This window comes from Kryptolebias marmoratus, linkage group LG8 (assembly GCF_001649575.2).
Source record: "Kryptolebias marmoratus isolate JLee-2015 linkage group LG8, ASM164957v2, whole genome shotgun sequence".
Lineage (NCBI taxonomy): Eukaryota > Metazoa > Chordata > Actinopteri > Cyprinodontiformes > Rivulidae > Kryptolebias > Kryptolebias marmoratus.
Window position 1 is genome coordinate 8,740,529 of NC_051437.1, and position 22,456 is coordinate 8,762,984.

Below are 22,456 nucleotides of genomic sequence, written 5' to 3' on the forward strand. Positions count from 1 at the left end.
TCCTCTCCACCTCCACCCACCCACCCGCTCTGCTGGGACGGACTGAGCGTCTCTCTGGACCTGAGCTGCAGCACATTTTGTGTTAACAAACCGAGCCGGATTAGAGACTGAGCACTGTGATTTGAGCTGAATGCCACTGATCCCTCCACAGGTGTTTTACCTGTGTGAATGAGGCTTCTGGAAATTTAGGGGCCAACTGCCTCCTTTTTTTTCTTTTTTCTTTTTTTCTTTAACAAAACTCCTCTAATCTCTGCTCAATATTAGGTTTCCCTTTGGGCAGGAGGGCAGGTGTGATCGGTCTCCGCAGGTGCAGATGGTGCCAGAAATGTGTTGTTGATTAGCTTCTGTCTGTTGTTTCTTGTTCTCAAAGGTCCCCCCCCCCCTCATACACACACACACACACCACCACCATCACCACCTCCTCCTCTCCTGTCAGATATATTTATCAGAGCCACATCCTTCAGATTGGGCGTTGTTGTGTTGATTTGAAACAACCGTGAGGCCGAGTCAAAGCCAGGGGAAGCTGAGAAAGGCAGAGAGGCTTCCCAAAATAAATGGATCTCACTGTTTACTGAGAGAAGTGTTTTGTAGAAGGCGGGTGAGGTGGTGTTTGGGGAGTAAGCCCCCCACTCAGCTCCACTTGGGAAATTTTAACAACAAACAAAATATCAGCCAACACAAGCTGCTTCTAATGATGAGTCGGAGGCCACAATGCAGGCCCGTTAATGCAGGCCTGCATTGTGGGGAGGCGAGATTTTAGGTCCAGTTTGGGTTTCTTTATAAGTCCAGTGGAGGAGCGATGTGCACGTGCAGACACACATACACACAATGGTCAGAGGGCTGCTCGCAGGGCTGCAGGGCCAGGGGCGTGTCTCTGGTGTTCAGGCACTGGAAGAAGCCACCTCTCTGCAGCTGCTTCCAGGGTGTGCCAAGTTTCTGTATGGGGGCAGGCACGGGGCTAAATGACAGGAGGCCGGGTGGGGGGTGGGGATGGGATCCTGGCTGACGTGAAGACAGAGAGGGTCTCTTCTGTGCGCCGGCGGAGCGCACAAGGCGGCTTCAGTGCGTGGTGGGACAGAAAGGCCGGGGCACACCGGCTCCGGCGCGGCTTGCCTCTTTTTCCTTCTCCTCTCCTGTGCTCTCCGCTCGGAGGATCCACGGAGCCCCTTCGGCGTGGAGACGCAACCTCGTTTAGCTCTCATTATGTCCTGATTAGAGGACGCTACAGAGGAGGAGGGGACCAGAAACAGACAGAGAGATGCACCACAGAGCTGCACACAAGCCCTTTTTTCTTTTTCCTCCATGTGCAGCCAGTTTCTAAAGAAACCCTCTTACCGCCGTATGCCTTCTCCTTTGGCTTCATAAGTGCATTGCAGTAAAAATTATGAAATATAGCAAGCTGTTGCTTTTTGTTGCCATGCCAACTGAAATCTGTAGAAAGCCATTTCCGTCGCCACACAAAGGTTTAGGTGGCCATACGTGATGTGGCACACGGAGACGCCTAACAAGTCAGGGCTTCAGAAGACAAATCCAGTCGTTATCTACATTTTTACCGCGTCCGAGTCAAAAAGCAAGAGATGTCTGTCCTGGAGCTGGACTGACAGTCGATCAGCTGAAACACAAACACATATCCATCTGTTTTCTGTGATGTTTTCAGATGTTTTGTTTAACCAACAGCTCAAAGCTGTTAAGTACAGAAAAATGTGCCAATCTGCCAGTTCCAATAATTTAATATTTCAATTTTAAGGCTCAAAAAATAAAAAAAATAGCAAAAATAATTGCTTGTATTTTGGCCGTGAAACACAAAGATCTCTCATTATCCTTTGTTAAACACCTATGAGTATGAAAGAATTTTGAGGGCACCACCTCAGCCTTTTTTTAGTATTTACTAATAATTAATGACAAAAATAGCTAATTTCAACCTTGAGAATGAAAAAGCAACAGCCCACCACCATAAACTGGCAGGCTTGGATTAAGAAAAAAAGCAGTAAGTTTTATTGTTCAGTTTAGGATTGAAGCTGCTGTGAGAATAAAGGTTTGTCTCGGGACGTCCTCTTCGTTGTGTAGAAAACCGCTCAGTCTTTGTCTTGGAAAACATAGGCCCTAAACGTTGGTGCCTCGCATTAGATGGGATGAGAAACATCATCATCATCATTATTATCTGATTAATTAGTCCACATTTCCCCCGAGAGCCCATCTTTTGTGGAAGGGCCACAGAGTCAAAAGAATACTGGCCCTATTATTCAGCAGCATTTGCATTAATGCTTTTTGTTTTGTTTTGTTTTCTTACAGAGTGCTTCTCCTCTTTTGTTCTGTTTTATTCTTATTTAATTTTGTTTTGCTCTGTCAGCGCTGATTGGGAGCAAACACATGCGCTCACTCATGGGTTCAAATGGCAACAAAAAAAAAGCCCAAAGACAGATCCCCTCAGGTCGTGGTGATCTAATCCGAGCTGCGGAGGATCTACCTGAGCACGTGACCCTCTGGATGACTTAAAGGTGGAGCTGCGTCAGTCCGGGGCCAGAACCGGAGGACCGGCAAGAAAAAAGTTGTCTTCCGGGAGGTGTTGGTTTGTGTTATTTCACACTCCGACTTACTGTAAGCGCGCGACGACAGCCACGTACATGTGGCGGCGTGCGTGTGCGCGCGCGTGCTCGCACAGAGAGGGGGTCGCTGATCGCATGCTCTGTGCTTCCTCCCTTCAGCGCTCTCTCTGTTGCCATGGAGAGGCCGTTCTTTGCTTTCCCATAGGAGGAGAAATTAACACCATTTTTAACTGGCCCGAGGGCCTCCCCCCCTTCCCTCCTCTGTGTGGGAAATAGTCTGAGTTGTGCTCCGCGTGCACGCGCGCACACACTCGCCGCGTTTAAGACGACAATAATCTTCCCACCACGCCGCTGCTGTCATTTTTTAATACCTCTGCCGGGCCACCGTTTAACGAACTGGGACAGGGTAATGATGGCTCGGGAGTGCCGAGGTGGACGCTGGGATGTGGTGATGTGTGCGCGCGTCATGCACGTGCAGGTGACCGAAACGTAAACAGCGGCAGTCCGCGGGGCCGGTGGGACCGTCTGTGTGCCAGGCTCTCTGGGATATTAGCCATGTCACACACTCTGTCAAATAAGACTCATCGTGGGAGCAGACAGAGAACACACACACACACACACACACACACACACACACACACACACACACACACACACACACACACACACACATACACACACACCGAGGAGGGGACGGAGGGGTCGCTCAGTGCACCTAATGTGGATTTAATGACAGGGTTTTATGAAGTGAAGCAGAGTGCAGGAAAGTGAAGAAAAAAAACGAAGAGAAGAAAAAGAACAAGGTCTGTTTATGATCGCCCGCCACTGAAAGGCAGGCGAGGATGTTTTGCCTGCTGGAGGGGGGGGGCGCCTCCAGAAAGTTCACAAAGTGAGGGTCACCGAAACCTAACGCCGTAACAGAATACGTTTTATTTTACTGCTCACATGTACAGGCTATTTGAAAATAATACAGCAATATGCCAGGTAGGCTTGTGCTTGCTAAGGTTGATTAACTGTGGCGGCCATCTTGAATTGAACTGACTCCAAAAGAGTCAGTTGTAGATGAACGTCTAATGATTACTTCCTTCTGTGGTTCATGAGATATTTTGGTAACAGAATATGCATATCAGACTTTCTGGCCAGGGGGTGACATTGGGGTTGTAATGGGGGCCATTGCCACCCCCAGCCCCCCTTTGGTGGCACCCCTGTTGCCTGCTTGTTTTTGTGTGTTTAGGAAATATCTCATGAACCAGTGGACAGATTTCAATGAAACTCTCAGACAGTAATCATTGGATGATTAGGTTTTAAAGTTAACTTAATTCAAGATGGCTGCCACAGCCAATTGAGATTAACAAACACAAAACTCCCAGTTCCTCAGTCAATTGTTCAAATATTGAGTTCAGTTTTGATGTAGCAGCACCATAGATTTATCTCCAACAAGTACATCAAACACAACAAAATCTTTGTTTAAAACTTTAGCATCAACTGTTTGAGTCAGCCCTGTCTGTCTGTTAGCAAAATATCTAATGAACCACTGGACAAATTTGAATTAAACACCCAGAAAGAAATCACTGGGTGAACATATAAGGCTCATTAACGTTTAGAGTCAGATGCCCTCCACAGCTAACTGATCTTACAAGATTAGGTTACTTTTATATTTTCAAGGTTTCACCAAAGCAGCTTTAACTTCATCTTTTCTCAACATAAAATGATCTCAGTTTCAAACTCTGGAAAAGTGTGGGCGGGCGACATGCACTCATGGTAGGGAGGCTAGGCCTTTAATTGACAAAGGGCTCCTTGTAAAGGTGAGCTTCGGTTCATAAAACCCTTCCCCTGTGTTCATTAGCTGGCTGACAGATTTACAGAGAGAAGACGGGACTTTAAAAGATGACCTGTTGTCACATCTGCAGTGAGATAATCTGAGTCATGAGTATTGTTGACACAGCCATCTGCACCACAGAGTACACACACACACACACACACACACACACAGAGCACCTGAACACACGTCACAGCTCCCCCTACTTAAGCTACTTACTGTGCAGCCGCCTTATGAGAGTAAAACCTCCGTCTGTTGGCTGCTTGACTTTAAAAGTTAGGTTCAGAGCTACATTTCTGCATGTCAGACGGTCTGCTCGTGATGGAGCTAATTTCTTGTGTATCTCCTCTTTCCATCCCTGCCTTTGTGACCCAGCTGCTCTTCCTATGACCCCCACCCCCCATCACTACCACCTCCTCCTCCTCCTCCTGACCTGTGTGTGTGTGCAGGACTGCTCCTCTCTCCCCCTCAGCAGCTCTCCGCTACAATGTGTGTGTGTGTGAGAGAGAGAGAGACTGCCAGCGGGGGTGGGGGCAGTCGACTCAACCCCTTCAGTCTCCTAGCAACAGAGCGGTTTGGTGCGGGACAGGGGGAGGCGAAGGGGATGGGGGCTGGTTGTACAGTGACTGGGGAGAGCAAAGTCCTACGGGATTAGAAAGCTGGCGAGAAGGAGGAAAAAAGGGAAGAAGGAGGGCAAGAGTTTAGCCGTGCTCCTGGCGATTAGGGATGCTACCATGTGTCCTTTGCTTTGTAAAGTGGCGTGTAGCTGAGGAGGCTAAACGTCCACAGTGCTGCTCAACATCTGGTCTCCTCTGAGATGCTGCAGCTCTAAAACACACACGCTAAAAGCACGCCAGGTTTTCAGGCGAATGCTGAACTCCCCGCTGACTTGAGTTTAGAAACAAAGAGCTCACGGGTGCAGGAGGGCACCAGGAGGCCTCCAAGCAGGAAACACTGCTTTTTTCTCTCATTTGGAGTCCACAAAAGTTGAGCTGCTTTGATTTGACAAATCTCAGCTTTGGCTAATTAATTGTGTCAGTTTTGTCCCAGGAAGCTGATCATGCTGGTGTGTTAGACTCATATCCAGACAACAAAAAAACAAGACATTCAGGGGCATCGTCCTAAAGAAGCCTGGATATTTCTCCAGTTCTGTGAAACGTTTAGCGAAAAAGAAACTCGCTAAAGCTTTGAAAATGTTCTCAGGCTCAGAGTTCCCTGACAGGTTTGCAGTATTGTGTATCGATTGAGGTCAGAGAAAATGCTCCCAGCTGAATATCCTGTGTGTGAGGGATATTTTGTTGAGGGATGCAGCAGTGATGTGGGTGCACCACACACACACACACACCCCACAGTTGTATGAGATTATCCAAATCCAGCATGAATGGACCTGACACCATTGTCCCGAGCAGCAGCAGCAGCAGCAGCAGCAGCAGCAGCAGCAGCAGCAGCAGCAGCAGCGAGGTGATGTCAGAGGAGGAGATGATGATACCTCCGAGCGCGATAGATTACAGCTGCGATGATGGGGCGGTGGGGCGCTATTATTTCATTTATTATTGTTACATGTAGCCCATGCTGACGAGAAAGGGGGGGGGGGGGGGGGGGTGCAGCAACTATCGTACTGAGGGAGAAAAAGAGAGTGAGGGCCGGATTAAAACAAACCCGCTCTGTGAGCTGGTTTTAGTTGCCATGGTAACGATCATTACCTCGCACTTGGGAGAGCAGGAGCAAGGAGAGAGGAGAGGAGAGGAGAGGGGGAGAGGGGGTTGGTGGAGGAAGAGGAAAAGGGATGGGACGGGATGAAGACACGGTGGTAGAAGAAGGGATGCAGTTTGAGGAAAGCAGGATAATAAAGAGTCAGAGCCCAGAGAAATGTCTCCAGACAGAGGGGGTCTGAGTGTGAGCTCCCAGATCAACTTTTTAAACTCGAGAATCCACATATTCAGAAAATGCCAGAGTTATTTTTCCCGTTTGCCTGAAAAAAGAGGGAGGGGGGGGAAACGCAGACGTCCCATTCCATTTCCGTTTGCTGGGGCACTCTAAGAGTTAAGTGTTCGAACGGCCGCGACGAGGGGACTAAAAGAGTTGTTTAGAAGAAAACATGTAGGTAGAAAGAAGCTGAAAGCCCCATGTGGTGCTGTGGAAGGAGCCTGTTGTCCTGGCGATCCTACTTCTATGGTGTGTCACATGACCCTCTGCCCAGCACACCTGCCCGGGAGAAATCAGTGGCAGTTTCTATGGCGACAGGGTCAGCAGTACAGGAGGCAGGATGGCTGCCAGAGGTGGTGGTAGGAGGGACTGCTGGGCTCGTGGAGTGTCGGTGGTGTTATTTTTAAACATGAAGTGATGGTTGCACACCCAGCCAGGAAAAAAAACCTGATGACTGCAGGATGATGGACACGTTGCGCCGTGCCTTTTACCGTCTGCAGTCACACGACCCACGCCATCTGTGTATTAAAGATCTTACAGGACACACACACTCACACATATCTGGCCCAGCCCGAGGCCTCGGCGCGAACTGAACTGAGTGCTCGTCTGTTTCAGTGCTCAGATGGGAATTCGGCCCAGGACAACTCGTCCCTGAAGCGTGTGGCGGTAGTTGAAGACTTCTTTGACATCATCTACGCCATGCATGTGGAGATGGGTGCTGATCCGGGCAGGGCACCCAAACACGCGGGGCAGAAGAAGACCTACAAAGCGGTGAGTGAACACAGTCGGGTGAGGGTTCTCTTGATTCACGCTAATAACGAATACTTATCATTTTTAATTTGGTCTCACCGGCAACATGGCTGTTGGTGCTCGTGAAAAGCAGGACAGTACGCCCGTCCTGCCCCAGCTGGCTGCAGGTGCAGAACTCAAAACAACAAGCAAGAGAAAACAAAAGGTTGTCCACGCACAAAAAATAACATGTGCAAACACCCAGGAAAGGCATAAGGACATTGAATTAGTTTGGTAGATATTTGAACATTATTTTGGATGAATGAAATGTTGACACAAAGTCCCTTTGTAACCAGATATTTGCATGTGAAAATGAAGAATCCAGAGCCAGATGTTTGGAGCTGGAAACCGGCTTTCTATTTGGACTTCGCCTCAATGGATATTTGAAATTTTGGAACATAATTAAACTCATTCATAGATTACTAAAGCAGGACAGAAAGTATTATCCAGGAAACCTGTTGTGTAAAGGTTTAAATGCACCAGAGGCCCAGAAACATCGACGGTTGCCCTGATAGTTATATTTGTTAGACTAAACTAGTTGAAGGGTTTCATTAGTGAAACAAACAAAAAAAAGACTGGCACATTTATGACAAGTTTCAGAGCAACTTTTTGTCTTTTCACGATACTGCAGTCATCTCAATCTGGAGTTCTGTGCTGTGAACCCGTTTAAGTACGGGTCGTAAAGATGAGAGAAAGGCACCAGAGGTCACAGAACTTGGCAGGAGCTCCATCAGCTGAAATACAACCGAGACGCAAAGCATGCCAGAAGAAACAACTGTGCTCTATGGAATAATCATAACATCAAATATATAATACTTTTTTGGGAATATAAAGTAGGATTTAGATCTCGAGGGCTTACGAGGAAACCACCAGCTCACATTAGAGGGTGTTTTTGTGTGCTGCACCGTCCATGATGGGCTCAAGGCGGCCCGTTATGTTAAATCTGATATGTTAAACAGGTTTTGGGTTGCGCGTATTGTCCTAAAAGAGCGCAAGCCTAATTTTTTTTTGCAGCTGAAGAGATCCAGACGCAGTGTTGGGGTTGTTCAGTAGGACTTTGGTACCCCTCCTCTCCTTCCATTCCACCAGAGAAATAAAAAATCGCAGAGCCAGTTCCTCCTGCCCTGTAGAGAGGTCCTGTCACGTCTCATAGCGTGTACCCTTTTGAGGAGGCAGCATCACTGGGGCAGGGCATAATATGGAACTGTCACTGTGGCCTTCTGGGACGTGCACGCTCCTCTGGGTGGCCTTTCCCTCTCAGCTGCCTCAAGGGGCCACGAGGAAGGGGGGCACCCCCACCCCTGCTGCCTCTCCATGGTCACGTGAAGGTCGCAGTTTACAGGGAAACGCCAGAGGGGGTGATGAGGGGATGGTGGCATAGCGGGGGGAGACAAACAGAGAGGGAAGGCTGAGCGTGAGAGGGAGGGAGGGAGGGAGGGAGGGGGAGAGAGAGGGAGGTGTAGATGTGAGGCGGCTGCACCTGAGGAAGCAGGAGGAGAAACATTTCTGAGCCATGAAGGCAGGAATGTGTGTGGAGGACTGCAGCCGGAATTCAAAAGCACCAGAAACTCGCCCGAAGGGAGGAGTCCTCCTCGTGTCGAGCTGAGATAACACACAAACCTGACCCTCGGCCCTTCGCACGTGCACGGCGCATTACGAAGAAAACTCCACCTGAACACAATCTGAGTTCAGCATCAGCAGCAGGCTGAGCCAGATCCGCTGCCCTAACCCTGTCTGCTTTCTTTCCTGGCACAGATCGCAGAGACCTATGCCTTCCTGCCCAGAGAGGCGGTGACTCGGTTCCTAATGAGCTGCGGAGAGTGTCAGAAGAGGATGCACATTAACCCCAGCACTGCGGAGTTCAAAGGTAAAAGCACACATGTGACCCGCGGACGGCGCTCTCATTCTGGAAACATCATTAACCGCCGGGGTATTTCTGACATCAGGCCTTGTTAAATCCTCGATTCTTCTGCCTTAACGATGCAGAAAGAGTTAACTATGTTGCAACAGATGACGTGAATCAATCATTACCCTGCGACAGCTAGCCACAGCACTGTTTCCCGGATAATCGCAAAGAGATATTCATGTTTACTGAAACAAGATGTCTGAAAGTGTGAGTTTTCTATCATCCTGTCAGGCACTAAATTGAACTGAGGCGCTCCGAGATGTTTGAATAGTTTTTGAATGGAGCTGGCATTAAATAAACCTGTGCGTATATCCATCACTGACATGATGTAACAAAGACTCCAGAGGATTGGCTCTCTGGGATGGAGCTGGGCCTCTAAAATGATCCCAGACTTCCTCTAGCGGTGGATGAGGAGACTGCAGGCAGCTTTTGTTTCTTTCCAGCTGTTAGCACGCAGCAGAGGCTTGGATTTTCAGCGTTCTGCGAGATGTTGGAGTCGTTATGCTCGGCTCAAAAAATCTGTCTGCGCTCAGATCTCACACAGCTTGTGTGCGATGTGAACAGGTTCTGCTAATGTGAATAATAAAAAAAAAACATCTGTGGTTCCAGTCAAAGCATGAGAGGATGAGAGTCTCTGGAGTGGAGTATGAAGTTATAAAATGCCAAATAAACTGCAGCAAATATTAGCTGCTTTACCAGTTTACACTCAGCTTTGTAGTTGGTTTTGTGTGTTGACACAGTAAACTGGGAGTTTTGAGAAATAATGAATTCCAGCTGGCTGTGTTACATGAAACACAGCCTCACAAATATGGTGAAAATGTTCTAATTTTGTTTTTACTCATTGTACAAATGACACAGTTTCATTTTAGGACTCTACTGTACTAAAAAAAAGTATTTGTTTGTTTTGTACTACTATGCTGAACGCCTTCTTTAACAACAATGAAGAGAACAGATGCTTTCTGTTGTATTTTATTTGTGCAGACTCTAATGTAAATAAGCAGACACTAGATACTAGGGTCATAATGTCCTCAAAAATAATTTTACATTTTTAAACTGCAAAACTCACTTTTACTCAGTTCATTTTAAACAAGGCTGGGTAAAGAAAATGCATCTTTTGTTGTTTCTTATTTACCTTGAATGTTGGAGCTCTTTCCTGCTTTTGAAACTGTATGGCAGGCTGTTTGTGTATTTAATCATATGATATGAGGCGTCATTTTCCTCTTGGTTCGGGATTCTGCTGAACAAGCTGCACATTTGGTTGCACTAGTTTCACATTTCTGTGCATTAGATGAACAACCAGTCTTACTAGTCACACTTTTTAGCCAACTAGTGGCACTTTAGTCCAACTAGTTGGAGCAGAATTTGTATTTGTCAGCCAAAGTGCTGCACTAGTAGCCCAAAAGTCTTAACTTGTTGACTTTTTAATCCACTAGTAATCTACTGTGTCATACTAGAGCATCAGAATTGCTAACATTTTGGCTAGTTATGAGTAATTCTGCCCATTAGTTAACTAGTAACATCTAAAATGATAATTATATATCTAGTTAAAGCTTTTTTTCATAGTTTATTAGAAAGACTGAAAAAATAATGAACTTGTATGCTTATAACTTTTACTGGTTAATTAATAAAACCCTACATAATCACCAGTTGACTAGGACAACTAATGCTGGACTTAGTAGTAGTAACTTATAAATATTTAAATACTTCCTGCTTGTCTAGTTAAACCTTTTATTTTACCATAATAGTTACCTAGTGCAACTGAAAATCTCAACTGGTTAACTAGCAGACCTAAAATGTTTACTAGGTAAACACCAAATGATCACTAGTTGATCTGTGCAACTAATTTCAGCTTTACTAGTTGCTCACTGCTTGTCCAGTTAAAGCTTCCTTTTTACCTTAATAGGTAACTAGTGCAACTGAAAATGTCTATTGGTTAACTAGTATGCCTAAAATATTTATATTTAATTAATTAAACACCAAATAATCATAAGCTGTTTGGCACAACTAATTTTAGTCGTACTAGTCACAAGTAAATATAATCAGTATATAATCAGTTGACTAGTTATTTTTAAACCTTACAAGTTAACTAGTGCAACAAAACATTCTAGCTAGTTAGTTAGTGTTTGTAAAATTTTTACTAAATATCTAATAAACCCTAAATAAAGACTAGTTGTCCTGGGTGACTAATTTCGGCCTTACAAGCAAACTAGTAAAATTTAAAATGGTCATTAGTTGTTGAGTTAGGCTTTAATTTTACTTTAATGGTGAACCAGTACAACTAAAAAACTGTCAGTTAGAGATGATTAGTAAAACCTAAAATATGGACTAGTTGTCCTAAAGAGAGCAGAGGTCTGAACCACTGAATTTGTCTGTTTTTAACCACCTGAGAGACAAAAAATGACAACATTTCCAGACTGGTTCTCTGATTTGTCCCTAATGTGCCAAATTTCACCAAATCATTCCAAGTTTTTGTGCATCTGTCAATAAAAAGTGAAATGTTGCGAGATAGACGAACAATGTTGCACATTTGTCTGCATTAAATTTAAAATAATTGCTTGTATTAGGTTCATTCTTGTTAATCTGCACGCTCTGGTTTAATTGACATGTAAATTCTATGAATGTGGTTTGTTTTTTTTTCTTTGTCAGAAAATGACAGGCCCACCTCTCTGGTCCCTGACCTTATTGACTACAACATGCCTCTTACTGCCACCTACCTGAAGCAAATGAAACTGCAGTGCATGACTGCCACAGAGAGGGTAAGTGTCTGTCTGCCACTGGATGTGTGTGACACATTTGATACAAACTGTCCTTACTAATTAAAATATTATATTATATATTTGCACCGAGAGCGCGTGTCTTTAGAGTATTTCCCCCTGAGCCTGCAGGGAGAGAGAGATGCTTTGTGCAGGCAAATCAGCGCATCCTTCCGCCCAACTTTTAATTCATTATTAAACAAGCGGAGTCCTCTTCCTGCTGGGAGGAGGAGCACAGAGTGAAGTGAGGATTAGGGAAGCTTTTGTACGAGAGACGTCATGTGTAAAACCACTCCCATGTGTCGCTGGCAGAGAAACACTCAAAAACCGCTGCCACTAAAGTGCAGGGAGCTGTACTTGGTCCAGTTAATGTAGGCCTCACGCCGGAATAATTAGGATTATCTGGAACAATGACCCAGGCCGGGATTTGTGGGTGAGTACGAAGGAACGAACTCATAAAAAAAAAAAACGGAAACTGAATAGACTAATTGTTGAATTATTGACCTCAGAGAGGGCTGTTCCAGTGTCGGAGGAGACTTGCAGTAATGTGTTCCCGGTTTAGGTTTCAGAGCTGCAGATGGTTCAAAATGCTGCAGGTTTGTCATGTTGGGAAAAAGCACATGATGGAGATGTTTGTTTAGCCTGCTGCGGCTTCACTTCTCAGCTGCCTGCATGCAGTTAGTCAGGACTAAGATGTTTTGTTGGAACAAAGCTGAAATGCAAACATGTTTGTGATTCTGTTTTTACCAGTCATATTCCCAGTGATGCGCTTTAGTTTGGAAATAAAAAAGGACTAGTTGTTATGGAGAAAACTAGAAACAGGGTCAGAAGGAATGATTGTTTTGTTTTGGCTAAACATAGGAGAAGTAAAAGCTGCACACTGAGACCTGAAAGTCTTGAAACAAAAAGCTTAATAAAATGATTAGTAAAGTGTTCTTGTACTTTTGTCGCTCAAATGTTCTTTTCCACAAAAACATCTGCGTAAAATAAGCTTTTGACTTTTGTTTTATTTTGAAACACCTGCATGTTTTCATTTTTTTCCTATATTAAAAGTTACCCGCACTGCTTCACTTACATATTTCTGTAAAACCTGGACATTAATGTCTCTACCTACTTGGAAACGATTGTTGTGAGAGCCTCTCTCTAATCCCACACGACTCACTTGGTGCCTATTAGAGCCGTCACGGAGCACACTGGTCCTCCACAAGCCCCTAACAAAGGGACGGATGCTGGTTCCCAGGGGTTTAGGCCTATTTGTGTGTTCGTGTGAGAGGGGGAACGAGCCAGCAGCATGGATTTCTGCTCCGATATCTCGCCAACACGGCGATAGTTGTGCTCCCCTTTTGAGTGAGCCGCCAGCTGACACATGACGACACAAATGCAGGTCTTTTGTGTTAAAACTTCAAAAACGTGGTCTGTTTTTCTGCTCTGGAAAGCTTCTCGTCGGTCCAAGCCTACAGCCTCTGAGTAGTTTGTCTGAATATTCAGTGCTCTTTGGCGAATCCTCACTCCAGTGGTGTGCTCATGATTTTGTTACGCTACAACAAGCATCTTCAGGGTCTCGACGTAACAGAGTTAAAAATAGCAGGGCTCCGGGAAGCGTATTAGTTAACAGAGAGACTCCTGCTGTCCCTCTTCTAGTCTGTGGTTTGACCTCGCAATGGGCCCACATTTTAGTTTTTTAAAATGCAAACGTGTATATATATTTTTTTCTGGTCATAATCAAATCTGGTTAGAAGTGAAAGTGGGTCAAACCCAGAAAAGTTGAGGTAAACACTGCCTAAACTTTAAAGCTGAAATCATAGAGTATATTCACGATAACACTTCCTATACCTAAAAGACTCATCGACGCTTTATTCACCATAAAAACACATTTTTTACACGGTGTAGATTTTTGTCCAAGCATCGCTTTAGGAGAGCGATTCTATTTGGAGAATAAAGTTGGTAAAATAAGAATAATTTAATTTTTTTTTAATGTTCAGCTGTCCGCTCTTTTTCAGTTTGCTTCTGTGACACAATCTCCTTCCAGGATGACAGTTCGGTGAGCAGCGAGGACATGAACAACGCTGAGCCCACGTGGGTCGCAGCTGAGCAGCCAGCAGTGCCTGAGTCGAGCCCGCCTAACGGGGAGAGAGTGAGCGGCCAGAACGCCATTGTAAAAGACGAGGACGGTGAGACGTCACTGGCTGCCGCACAAACAAGTTCTTCTGGGAACGGTTTTCCTTTTTTTCCCGCATTGCTCTGTTTACATCTGGAGTTGGAAGAGTGCGGCGCAGATTGTCGTTAAGCAGGAAACAGCTTGTCTCTTTCTTAGTGGACTAATCCATATAAATCCACTCTTACAGCAGCTGGGGCGTGCGACAACACCAAGCCTCAATCCACTGTGCACCCCTCTCTTACAGGGAACAGGAAGTAGGACATAGGCCCATATTAACCCTCACAGATTAGTGAAAAGATTCAAAATGGGGCAAATTGTTTTATAGTCCCGAACGCATGTGACAGATGTAATGAAATCAGTACATTTAGCTTGTTTTAAAGCTGCAGCGTTAACACAGAGGGACATGTTGTCTCCCTTCCCCCATTAGTCCCTCTTCATCCTCAGCACTCTCTTTTTTTTGCGAAATCTCCCAGCTTTCCCCTCTTCCTCCCTAACTCTTATTTGTCTTGACAGCTGACCCCAATGCACACTTCCTTCAGAACGTACAGCACGAGGCAGGGAGGAGGTTACTCCCCCTCTCCTCTGGGACTGTGCTTATTGTAGTAAACGAACCTGAATTAACGCTGAAGCATGACAAAGCATTCGCGTCTCTCATCACTGTATCTGCGTCTTTGTCCCGTCCCCTCCCCTCTGCCAGATGATGACTCCTCAGAGAGCAGCAGTGCCAACGGGGTGCCGGCTCTGACCTCCCCCGAGGTGCTGCCTGTGAACCCCCCAGATGGTGGGGCCTCCTACGGGGAGGTGACAGAGAATGGGCTGAGCGCTCCCCTGGACTTTAGCACCACCTCGTCGTCCTCCTCCTCAGAGGATCAGCAGCCGGTCAATCTGAGCGACAGACTGCTGCCGGCTGGGAGCTCGCCGTCAAACTCCTACCCTGCAGACCCCAACAAGAAGTACCCCATCAAAACAGAGTTCACCAACAAGGTAAGGACCGACGGGCGGTTCTGGACCGTCGGACCTCATCATGGCAGTCAGAAATAACAATAGGCCTTTGTGTGTGCTTGCAGTCGCCTCCTTACAGCTCAGGAAGCTATGACTCTGTGAAAACTGAGCTGAGCATGAGCGCAGAGGACTTGACCTCTGGTCGAGCACAGATTATCGATGATGACGATGACGATCACGATGAGCATGACGACAGTGACAAAATCAACGACGCCGAGGGGATGGATCCTGAGAGACTTAAAGCCTTCAATGTAAGGAGCCACTCAAACACACTGCTGTTCATCAGCCTGACAGATCTTTAGCACTCTGCGTAGCTATTACCAAAGAAGAGATTCACCTCTGCTCATATCAAACACTCACTAATTGTGTGAAAAATACTGTCAGAGTTTTAAAGAAACCACTGCAACAATAGTTTCAACATTGACAAAAAAAATATTTCTGCCTTTGAGCTCTTATTCCATTTCCATCCCCCCTGCCTCTTTCAACTCTCCTCTTCCACTCCCCCATCCTCCGCACCATTCATTCCCATTCTTCTGTTTTGACTCCCACACCCCTCACCCCTCACTCCCCCACACTCCATTTATTCTGCTCTACATCGCCTCTTCACCCCTCCCCCTCTCTCCGTGCCTGTCAGATGTTTGTGCGTCTGTTCGTGGATGAGAATCTGGACCGCATGGTGCCCATCTCCAAGCAGCCCAAGGAGAAGATCCAGGCCATCATCGAGTCCTGCAGCCGCCAGTTCCCAGAGTTCCAGGAGCGCTCCCGCAAGCGCATCCGCACCTACCTCAAATCCTGCCGCCGCATGAAGAAAGGCGGCTTTGAGGTACAAAGTTAACCTCGCAGCTTTGTTTGTTGTTTGTTTAACGTTCACACGCAAATTCTGAAATGTTCCCTTTCGTGATGCGAAAAAAAAAATGTCACTGACTGACCCTGTTGGCAGATCCGACCAACTCCTCCTCACCTCACCTCTGCCATGGCTGAGAATATCCTAGCTTCCGCCTGCGAGAGTGAAACTCGAAATGCTGCCAAGAGGATGCGTCTCGATGCCTACCAGGTGACGGTAAATGTCTTGGCAGAGTGTGAATCTGCACAGAAGGGGTTTGGGAGTCCCTTCGACCATCTATATATCAATAGCAGCAAACTGCTGTAACATACACTACCATTTTTTCTGCTCTGACTAAAAAAAACAAACATTTTTTTCCTCTAGGATGAGCTTGTTTCTATTGACAAATCCATCACAAGGGATCCGACCTCTGTTACACCGTCGGGGTTCTCCATTTCCAGCGCAGCTTTCGCCCAAGACCAACTCTACACCAACGGAGGCCTCAACTACAACCTGCGGGGATACGGGAGCGTTGGCAGCGGCCAGCAGAACTCCGGTGCTGCGCAAACCAACGGTGAGTCCGAGCTGAGGAAAGGTGTTTTGTTACACCAGCTGTTGAAAAAACAAAAACCAAGTCTTCGGTACTGTATAGTTCAGTGACTGGTCCACACAAATTACCAAAATAAAAATCGATCCTTTCGTTTAGCATGTTTGTAGCAACATGCAGAGAAATTAATCCAAATTTACAGATGAAATTTCTAAACTACCATTGTGGTAAAACAGTATGTTTAAGTGTTTGCTGTTTTTAATACAGGCATTTTCAAAATAAAAGGCGAAGCAACAGGATATTTAAACAAAACTTTTGGATATTTTTTCTGTCATTTCTTTTTTGTTGTCACAGATTACATCAAATTTAGCGAACAGAAGAACAAAATGATCCCCACAGTTCAGGCAACAACCATAAATAATAATAATAATAATAATAATCATTTTATTTAAAAAGTGCCTTTCAGGACACCCAAGGACACGTACAACAATAGACGAATCAGAGGACAATGTGCAAAAATACAGTTAAAAAGAAGCAGACATAAGTAACAGTAGAATTATTACAGATGAAATTAAGATGGATAGGCTAATCTAAAGAGATGAGAGCAGTCATGAACGCAGGGAGAGAGGTAGTGTTTCTTAGGTCAGATAGTAGAGAGTTCCAGAGGAGAAAGCCCTGCTCCCCATCTGCTCCCCAACCTCTGTCCCAGTCTCAAATCTGCAAGACTTGTTCCTATAAGTATTTCTCTGTTTTGCTTTCCTTTAACTCTGATCAGTTTCCCAGTCTCTGCTGATGAGAAGCACCCCCACAGCATAATGCTGCCACCATCGTGCTTTGGTGTAGGGATGGTGTTTCTCCACGTGATGATGTGGAGGTGTTAGGTTTGCTCGAGTCATAGCGCTGTCCTCAAAGGACAAAACGTTCCGTCTTTGACCTCAGCGCCGTCGTCCACATGTCTCTGTTTCTCTTAAGATGCTCACCGAACCTTCTCGGTCTAACCCACAGGTCCCACGGATCTGAGCATGAAGTCTGTCGGCACAAACTCCTCCTCCTCAACCACCTCCAACAGTCACGGTCAGGGAAGCGGCGGGGGCGGGGCTTCGGCCCAGCTCAGCCCCCCGGAGGTGACAGCGGTGAGGCAGCTCATCGCCGGCTACAGGGAGTCCGCGGCCTTCCTGCTCCGCTCTGCAGACGAGCTGGAAAACCTGATCCTGCAGCAGAACTGAGCCAAACCGTGCCAACGCCTCCCCGTCCCCCCCCCCTCACCCCAGCCTGTCCATCAGTCGCTCTGTGTCTCACACATCCGAGCAGACGTTCACACACAAAGACACAATCGTACACGAGTGATACTTCAGTGCACAGTGGGTCCTGTAGGTATGCTACCTTTACTTATCCCCACACGTTTCTGTATTTGGACAGGCCTGAACATATCACAGGCTGAACGATGTTTATTTATGCATTTGGTTCACTTTGACCTTAGTGCCCTGTTTTGTGTAGCCATTCATCCCATCCATTTCATTTATGCCACTGGAAACCTCCATTTGTCTCAGGAAGCGATGATCGATGTGGGGGGAGAAAAAAAAAAGAAAGAAAGATGTGCATTGGTACACAGACTGAGGCGTTGAATTAGCTGAACAACAAATTAGTGAGTTAGTGTCGTTATTTCTTTCTGTTTTTAACGCTGTACAGTGGCTCGGTTCGATTGGGCTGTCTGAATCGAGTCGTTTCTAAATCCACAGAGGAATCGCTGCTAAAAGACGTGACAGCCACTGCCACTGTTAACCTCAACTGATACCGACTGACTTACATATATACCAAAAAAAAAGGGTATAAAATACGTGGAAGGAAAAAACAAACATGACGATGTTTGACAGTTTTCACCTGAGGGTTTGACCAGAAGACATGAATCAAAACGTGGTCAAAACCTGCCTTTTTAGAGTGGTTATTCTGACATTTATTTCTTTGAAGACTCATTAGCAAACTGGACTTTTTCTTGTTCGTTTCAGTTATTTTCAGGTGAAATAGGCCGTTTCCCATTACTTAAAAAGGTGGAGGGCTTTTAGGAAGCGTGGGTATGCAAATTGAGGTCACAGACGCCTGTCAGGGAAAAAACAAAAGTAATTAATATAATGCTTGGTTGAAAACCAGTGCTACTAGAAAATGGAAAAAAAGGGTGCAATATAGAAGATAATTAGCAATGGTTGATGAAATGAAAACACAGTACTTCTCCACAATCCTCTCCTGCTGTAACAGTAAAGTTGTAAAAAGAATCCCATGCAGCATTGTAGCTAATGTCAATGTTGTCGTTTGCTGTCGATACTAACCTCAGAACTGAGGCACTTTTCACGTGTTTGGGATCAGTCGTGTGTTGTGATAGAAAGGAAATGGGACCTGGCAGAACATGACACTTGATGTTGCACGTCTTGTCTACTTTAACGTTTTTTTTTTTTTTTAGTTTTTGGGAGGATTATTCGGTAAAAGAAGTGCTTAGTGGGTCTAAGGCACAGAGAGAAGCTTGGGTGCATCTGTTGCTGACAGACGAATGAATGCAGAGTGAGGGCACAAATAGGATGCTCGGACGACATCCACTCCTTTGCCTGTCTGTCTGTCTGTCTGTCTCTGTCTGTCCATCCGTCCAGCCGTGTCGTCCTTTCTGACCTCAGCGGTGTCAGACTCTGAGTCACATCTCCACTTTCTTCATCGTATCTGAAAAGAAGCAAGAGACAATCTCCAAAAAACAACGTAAACGCATCACAGTTTACTCTCCCAGCTTTCTGCTACGGTGTGTCTGTGTGTGTCTGTGTGTGTGTTTATGTGCGATCGGACGACACGCGGGAGTTCTCGAAGCAGATCTGGAGCACAGTCTCAGCAACCTATACTGGTGAGTCACTCAGCACAAAACTGTTGTGCGAGTTCGTGTGCGTGTTCTTCAGTTCTTTCACAAATCTTTATTGTCGCGAGCCGACTTTGTGTTTGTGTGCGAGTGGAGTGACCCAGTTTGTAAACCATCAGTCTGTGAAGACTTCATTCGAAAGGCTGAAACATTCCAAACAATGACAATGACTCTTCAAGCGGCCCGGAGTGGCTTGCACCTTATTGATTTGTCAAAGCTTAAAGAGATATATTTCTGTATTTATCACACATCTCTTCGCAAATATCATTTATCTGTTCATTTCACTGTCACCCATCCATTTCCTTAGCAAAACGAGACCAGTGTACATTGGACATATTAAGGACCATATTAAGTTTTTTTCCTTGTCACGATTAGGCTGCGAAACGTTCACATTTAAATTTGATCATCTAACGTAAGGTAGGAAGCACTTTAAAGCTCAGGATTAAGGAAACAGAAAGACGGTGATTTTACCTCATTTGGAGAAATCAGCTTCGGTGCAACAACAGAAGACATTTTGATGGAGCTCCCAATCTAAGACAGGTTTTATCTTCGAAACACATCAAAGAGTTGCCTAATCGGAGCTCAGTTCGAACCTTTCTTTTAACACACGGTCCATCTGAGGGGTGTTTCATGAGGAGATCCTACGAGGTCCCAGACGGATTAAACCGTACAAGCAAAAATGTACGTGCAGCTGCGGCGTTCACAGCCCTCCAAAAAGCAACAGTTTTCTAACTTAAAATGGCGAGAAACACGCATTTAATCAGAAAATAAACTTTAATCTGCCCTCAGAGAAAAACCGCGTGAACCTTGTGTTCAAACCTGGGTTCACATGTGAAAACATTCCTCGCATGACAACATTTTAAACTACAACCTGTTAGCACTCAGAGTGTGTGTTGTGGATGACTCCCAGCTACCACCACAACAAATTTCAGCTCAGTAGCTGCAAAACGAACCGAATTACAGCCTTTTTTGTGTGTCTGCTCAGGTTGGTTAGCTGCGGCAGCCATCTTGAATAAGGTTGACTCCAAACGTTAATCCGTCGTAGACGAACACAGAACGATGATTTTCAGTTTCATTAAAATCCGTCCCCTCGTCCATGAGATATTTTACTAACACAACAAACTTATCACCCGCCTTTTGTGGCGGCGGGTGAAAATTAATGTGACATTTTCCTTGTGCTTTCAGTGTAAATTTAGAACAACAAACGTCACATTTTCACTCGTAAAAAACACACAAAATTACCATGTGAAACGTGTGTTTTGCACCTTGAAGATGTGATTTCGGGACATGTTGAATGTGTCGATGTGATCGCATGTGAAAAACATAAATTCAGGTGGTTTTTCTGTCGGGCTGTTGCTACACTTTGCTTTAAACTATCGCATTAAGGGTTTAAATCCTGGCTCAGGTAGTTTAATTTTGTGAACAATGCTTAAAATAATCGTATGGTTGCTTTAGGTGTCTTACATTAGAAACAGCGTTTGTTTCAAATTCATCTCATATCTGTACAATTCAACCCTTTTTTAAATTTTAAACTGGATACAGCTGGCAGCAGTTTACCGTTTAAATCCCCACAAATCCACTGATGACTCCTTACACGTTGAGCCAAACATGAAGCCTAACAGCAGACAGAAGTGGGAGCATTTAGCGGTTAAATGGGAAGATCCTTTTTCAAGATTTTTAGAGACTAAATCAGCGAAAACATTCACTTCATCCGGTCACTCTGGTTTAAGGAGGAACTATGCTGCTCTTTGTGTTATATTGGGGTTTTGTAGGTAAAGCCCAGAACAGGAAACTGTTTCAGACATTTCGTTTGAAGTTAGGGTCGTCGATTATTAACTCAATTACATCATCATACAACTTATTGTTAGTATTTTACTCTGGTTGGTACTTTGGTACATCTAACACAAAAACAGCAGCGTCCTTCACCGCTTTGGTTCAACAACAGGATCAGCTCTTTTGAAGTGGGGATCTGTAGAAAGATTATGAACAGTTAATATCTTACCTGTAGTAGGTAGCTCCTTCAGTAGTAGTGCTATCAGTGGAGTTTAATTCTGGTTGCACTGACAAGCGAACAGCTAAACATTACAGCAGAAATATTATGGTATTCCAGACGTGCCCCAGGCTGCATGATAAGTCCCACCTCAGCCAGATTTATGTAAATAACCACAGAATGTGACATTAATGGCACTGTAGAGGTTTATAAAGTAGCATTTGCCTGAACTGCTATGAAACGTTTGAGAATTGTTTTAGGATGACAGAAATCCACTTATGGTCTTGGCCTGACCTGATTTAGCCATCGGTCCGTTCAAAATCAATCTAAATTCATCCAAAGTGGGACCATTTGAAGATCTCTGTACAGCAGGTAAGATATTAACGCAGAACCTCACTTCTAAAGACGCAAACTGTCCCTTTAACAGAGCAGACCCAGATGTTCAGAAGCTTTTCTTGGTTTAATAGTCGTTGCAGCGTTGTACGGCGTGGCCAGGATATGGACTCCTTAAGCTTTTTTGTTTTTTCCTTTCTATCAACGTAATTTCCCGCCATGCAAAATGAAACCCAGCCTGCCTCATCTTGCTTTTTCCAACACCCCTCTGGGCTCAAACAGGCGTAACCATAGATGGGTCCTCACACGTCTTCCACGTCTCCTCCGACCTGCCCGCTTGTTGCTGTCGCCACAGCAGATCCTCCTCACTTCATGTCTCGTTAAAGCTCATTTTTACAACCAAACATCAGCTTGCAGATTGGCTTTCTGTCTTAATTACTGTGATCCGCAGCAACCACTTGTTGTCCTGTTTTTTTTTGTTTTTTGTTTTTTGTTTTCTTCTAATGATGCCCAATGAATTTACTCTCTGTATTGACTGGACAATGTAATCTATTGGTGTTGATTAAAAATGCCCTGGTAGCTTGTGGATTGCTAAAGTGGTCAGATAAATGTACTGTATAGCTGTACAAAGAGTGATAAAAAGATGTTTTGAACCTTTCTTTTTCTGTGGGTACAGCACTGTTAAAAAAAATCAAAGTGGTTTTAGCCCTTGCCTGTTTTAACTTATCATTTTGTGATGGTCTGTAAAACTTCTATTGTTATTTATATGATTTGACTTGTTGCCTCTCCTGCACTGAAAAGAGACTGTAGCTCTGTGCAGGGGTTTGTACTGTAAACCTGTGTGAAGCTTTGTATTTTCCTTCTGGTTTTTGGACTCAGTGAAAGTGTGATGTTTACATGTACAGTTTTTCAAAGTATTTTTTGTTTTTGCTGTTGTTGTTGTTTTGTTTTAGCATTTTACTCTGACGACC

At 45.0% G+C, this 22,456-nt stretch overlaps 1 protein-coding gene across 2 annotated transcripts in view; it reads left to right on the forward strand.

The window, feature by feature from the left end:
• nol4la (nucleolar protein 4-like a) overlaps positions 1–22,335 on the forward strand; it is a 24,284-nt gene extending 1,949 nt beyond the window's left edge. Inside the window, exons 2-11 of one of the 2 annotated variants that reach the window (XM_017409727.3) lie at positions 6,907–7,062; positions 8,836–8,947; positions 11,633–11,742; positions 13,769–13,910; positions 14,595–14,881; positions 14,965–15,150; positions 15,534–15,722; positions 15,840–15,959; positions 16,107–16,296; positions 17,275–22,335. In XM_017409727.3, the coding sequence (XP_017265216.1) occupies positions 6,907–7,062; positions 8,836–8,947; positions 11,633–11,742; positions 13,769–13,910; positions 14,595–14,881; positions 14,965–15,150; positions 15,534–15,722; positions 15,840–15,959; positions 16,107–16,296; positions 17,275–17,495 (1,713 nt within the window). In that variant the 3' untranslated portion in view covers positions 17,496–22,335. The remainder of the gene's footprint in view (positions 1–6,906; positions 7,063–8,835; positions 8,948–11,632; positions 11,743–13,768; positions 13,911–14,594; positions 14,882–14,964; positions 15,151–15,533; positions 15,723–15,839; positions 15,960–16,106; positions 16,297–17,274) is intronic. The other variant, XM_017409728.3, reaches the window with a different exon arrangement.
• The last annotated feature ends 121 nt before the right edge of the window (positions 22,336–22,456 follow it).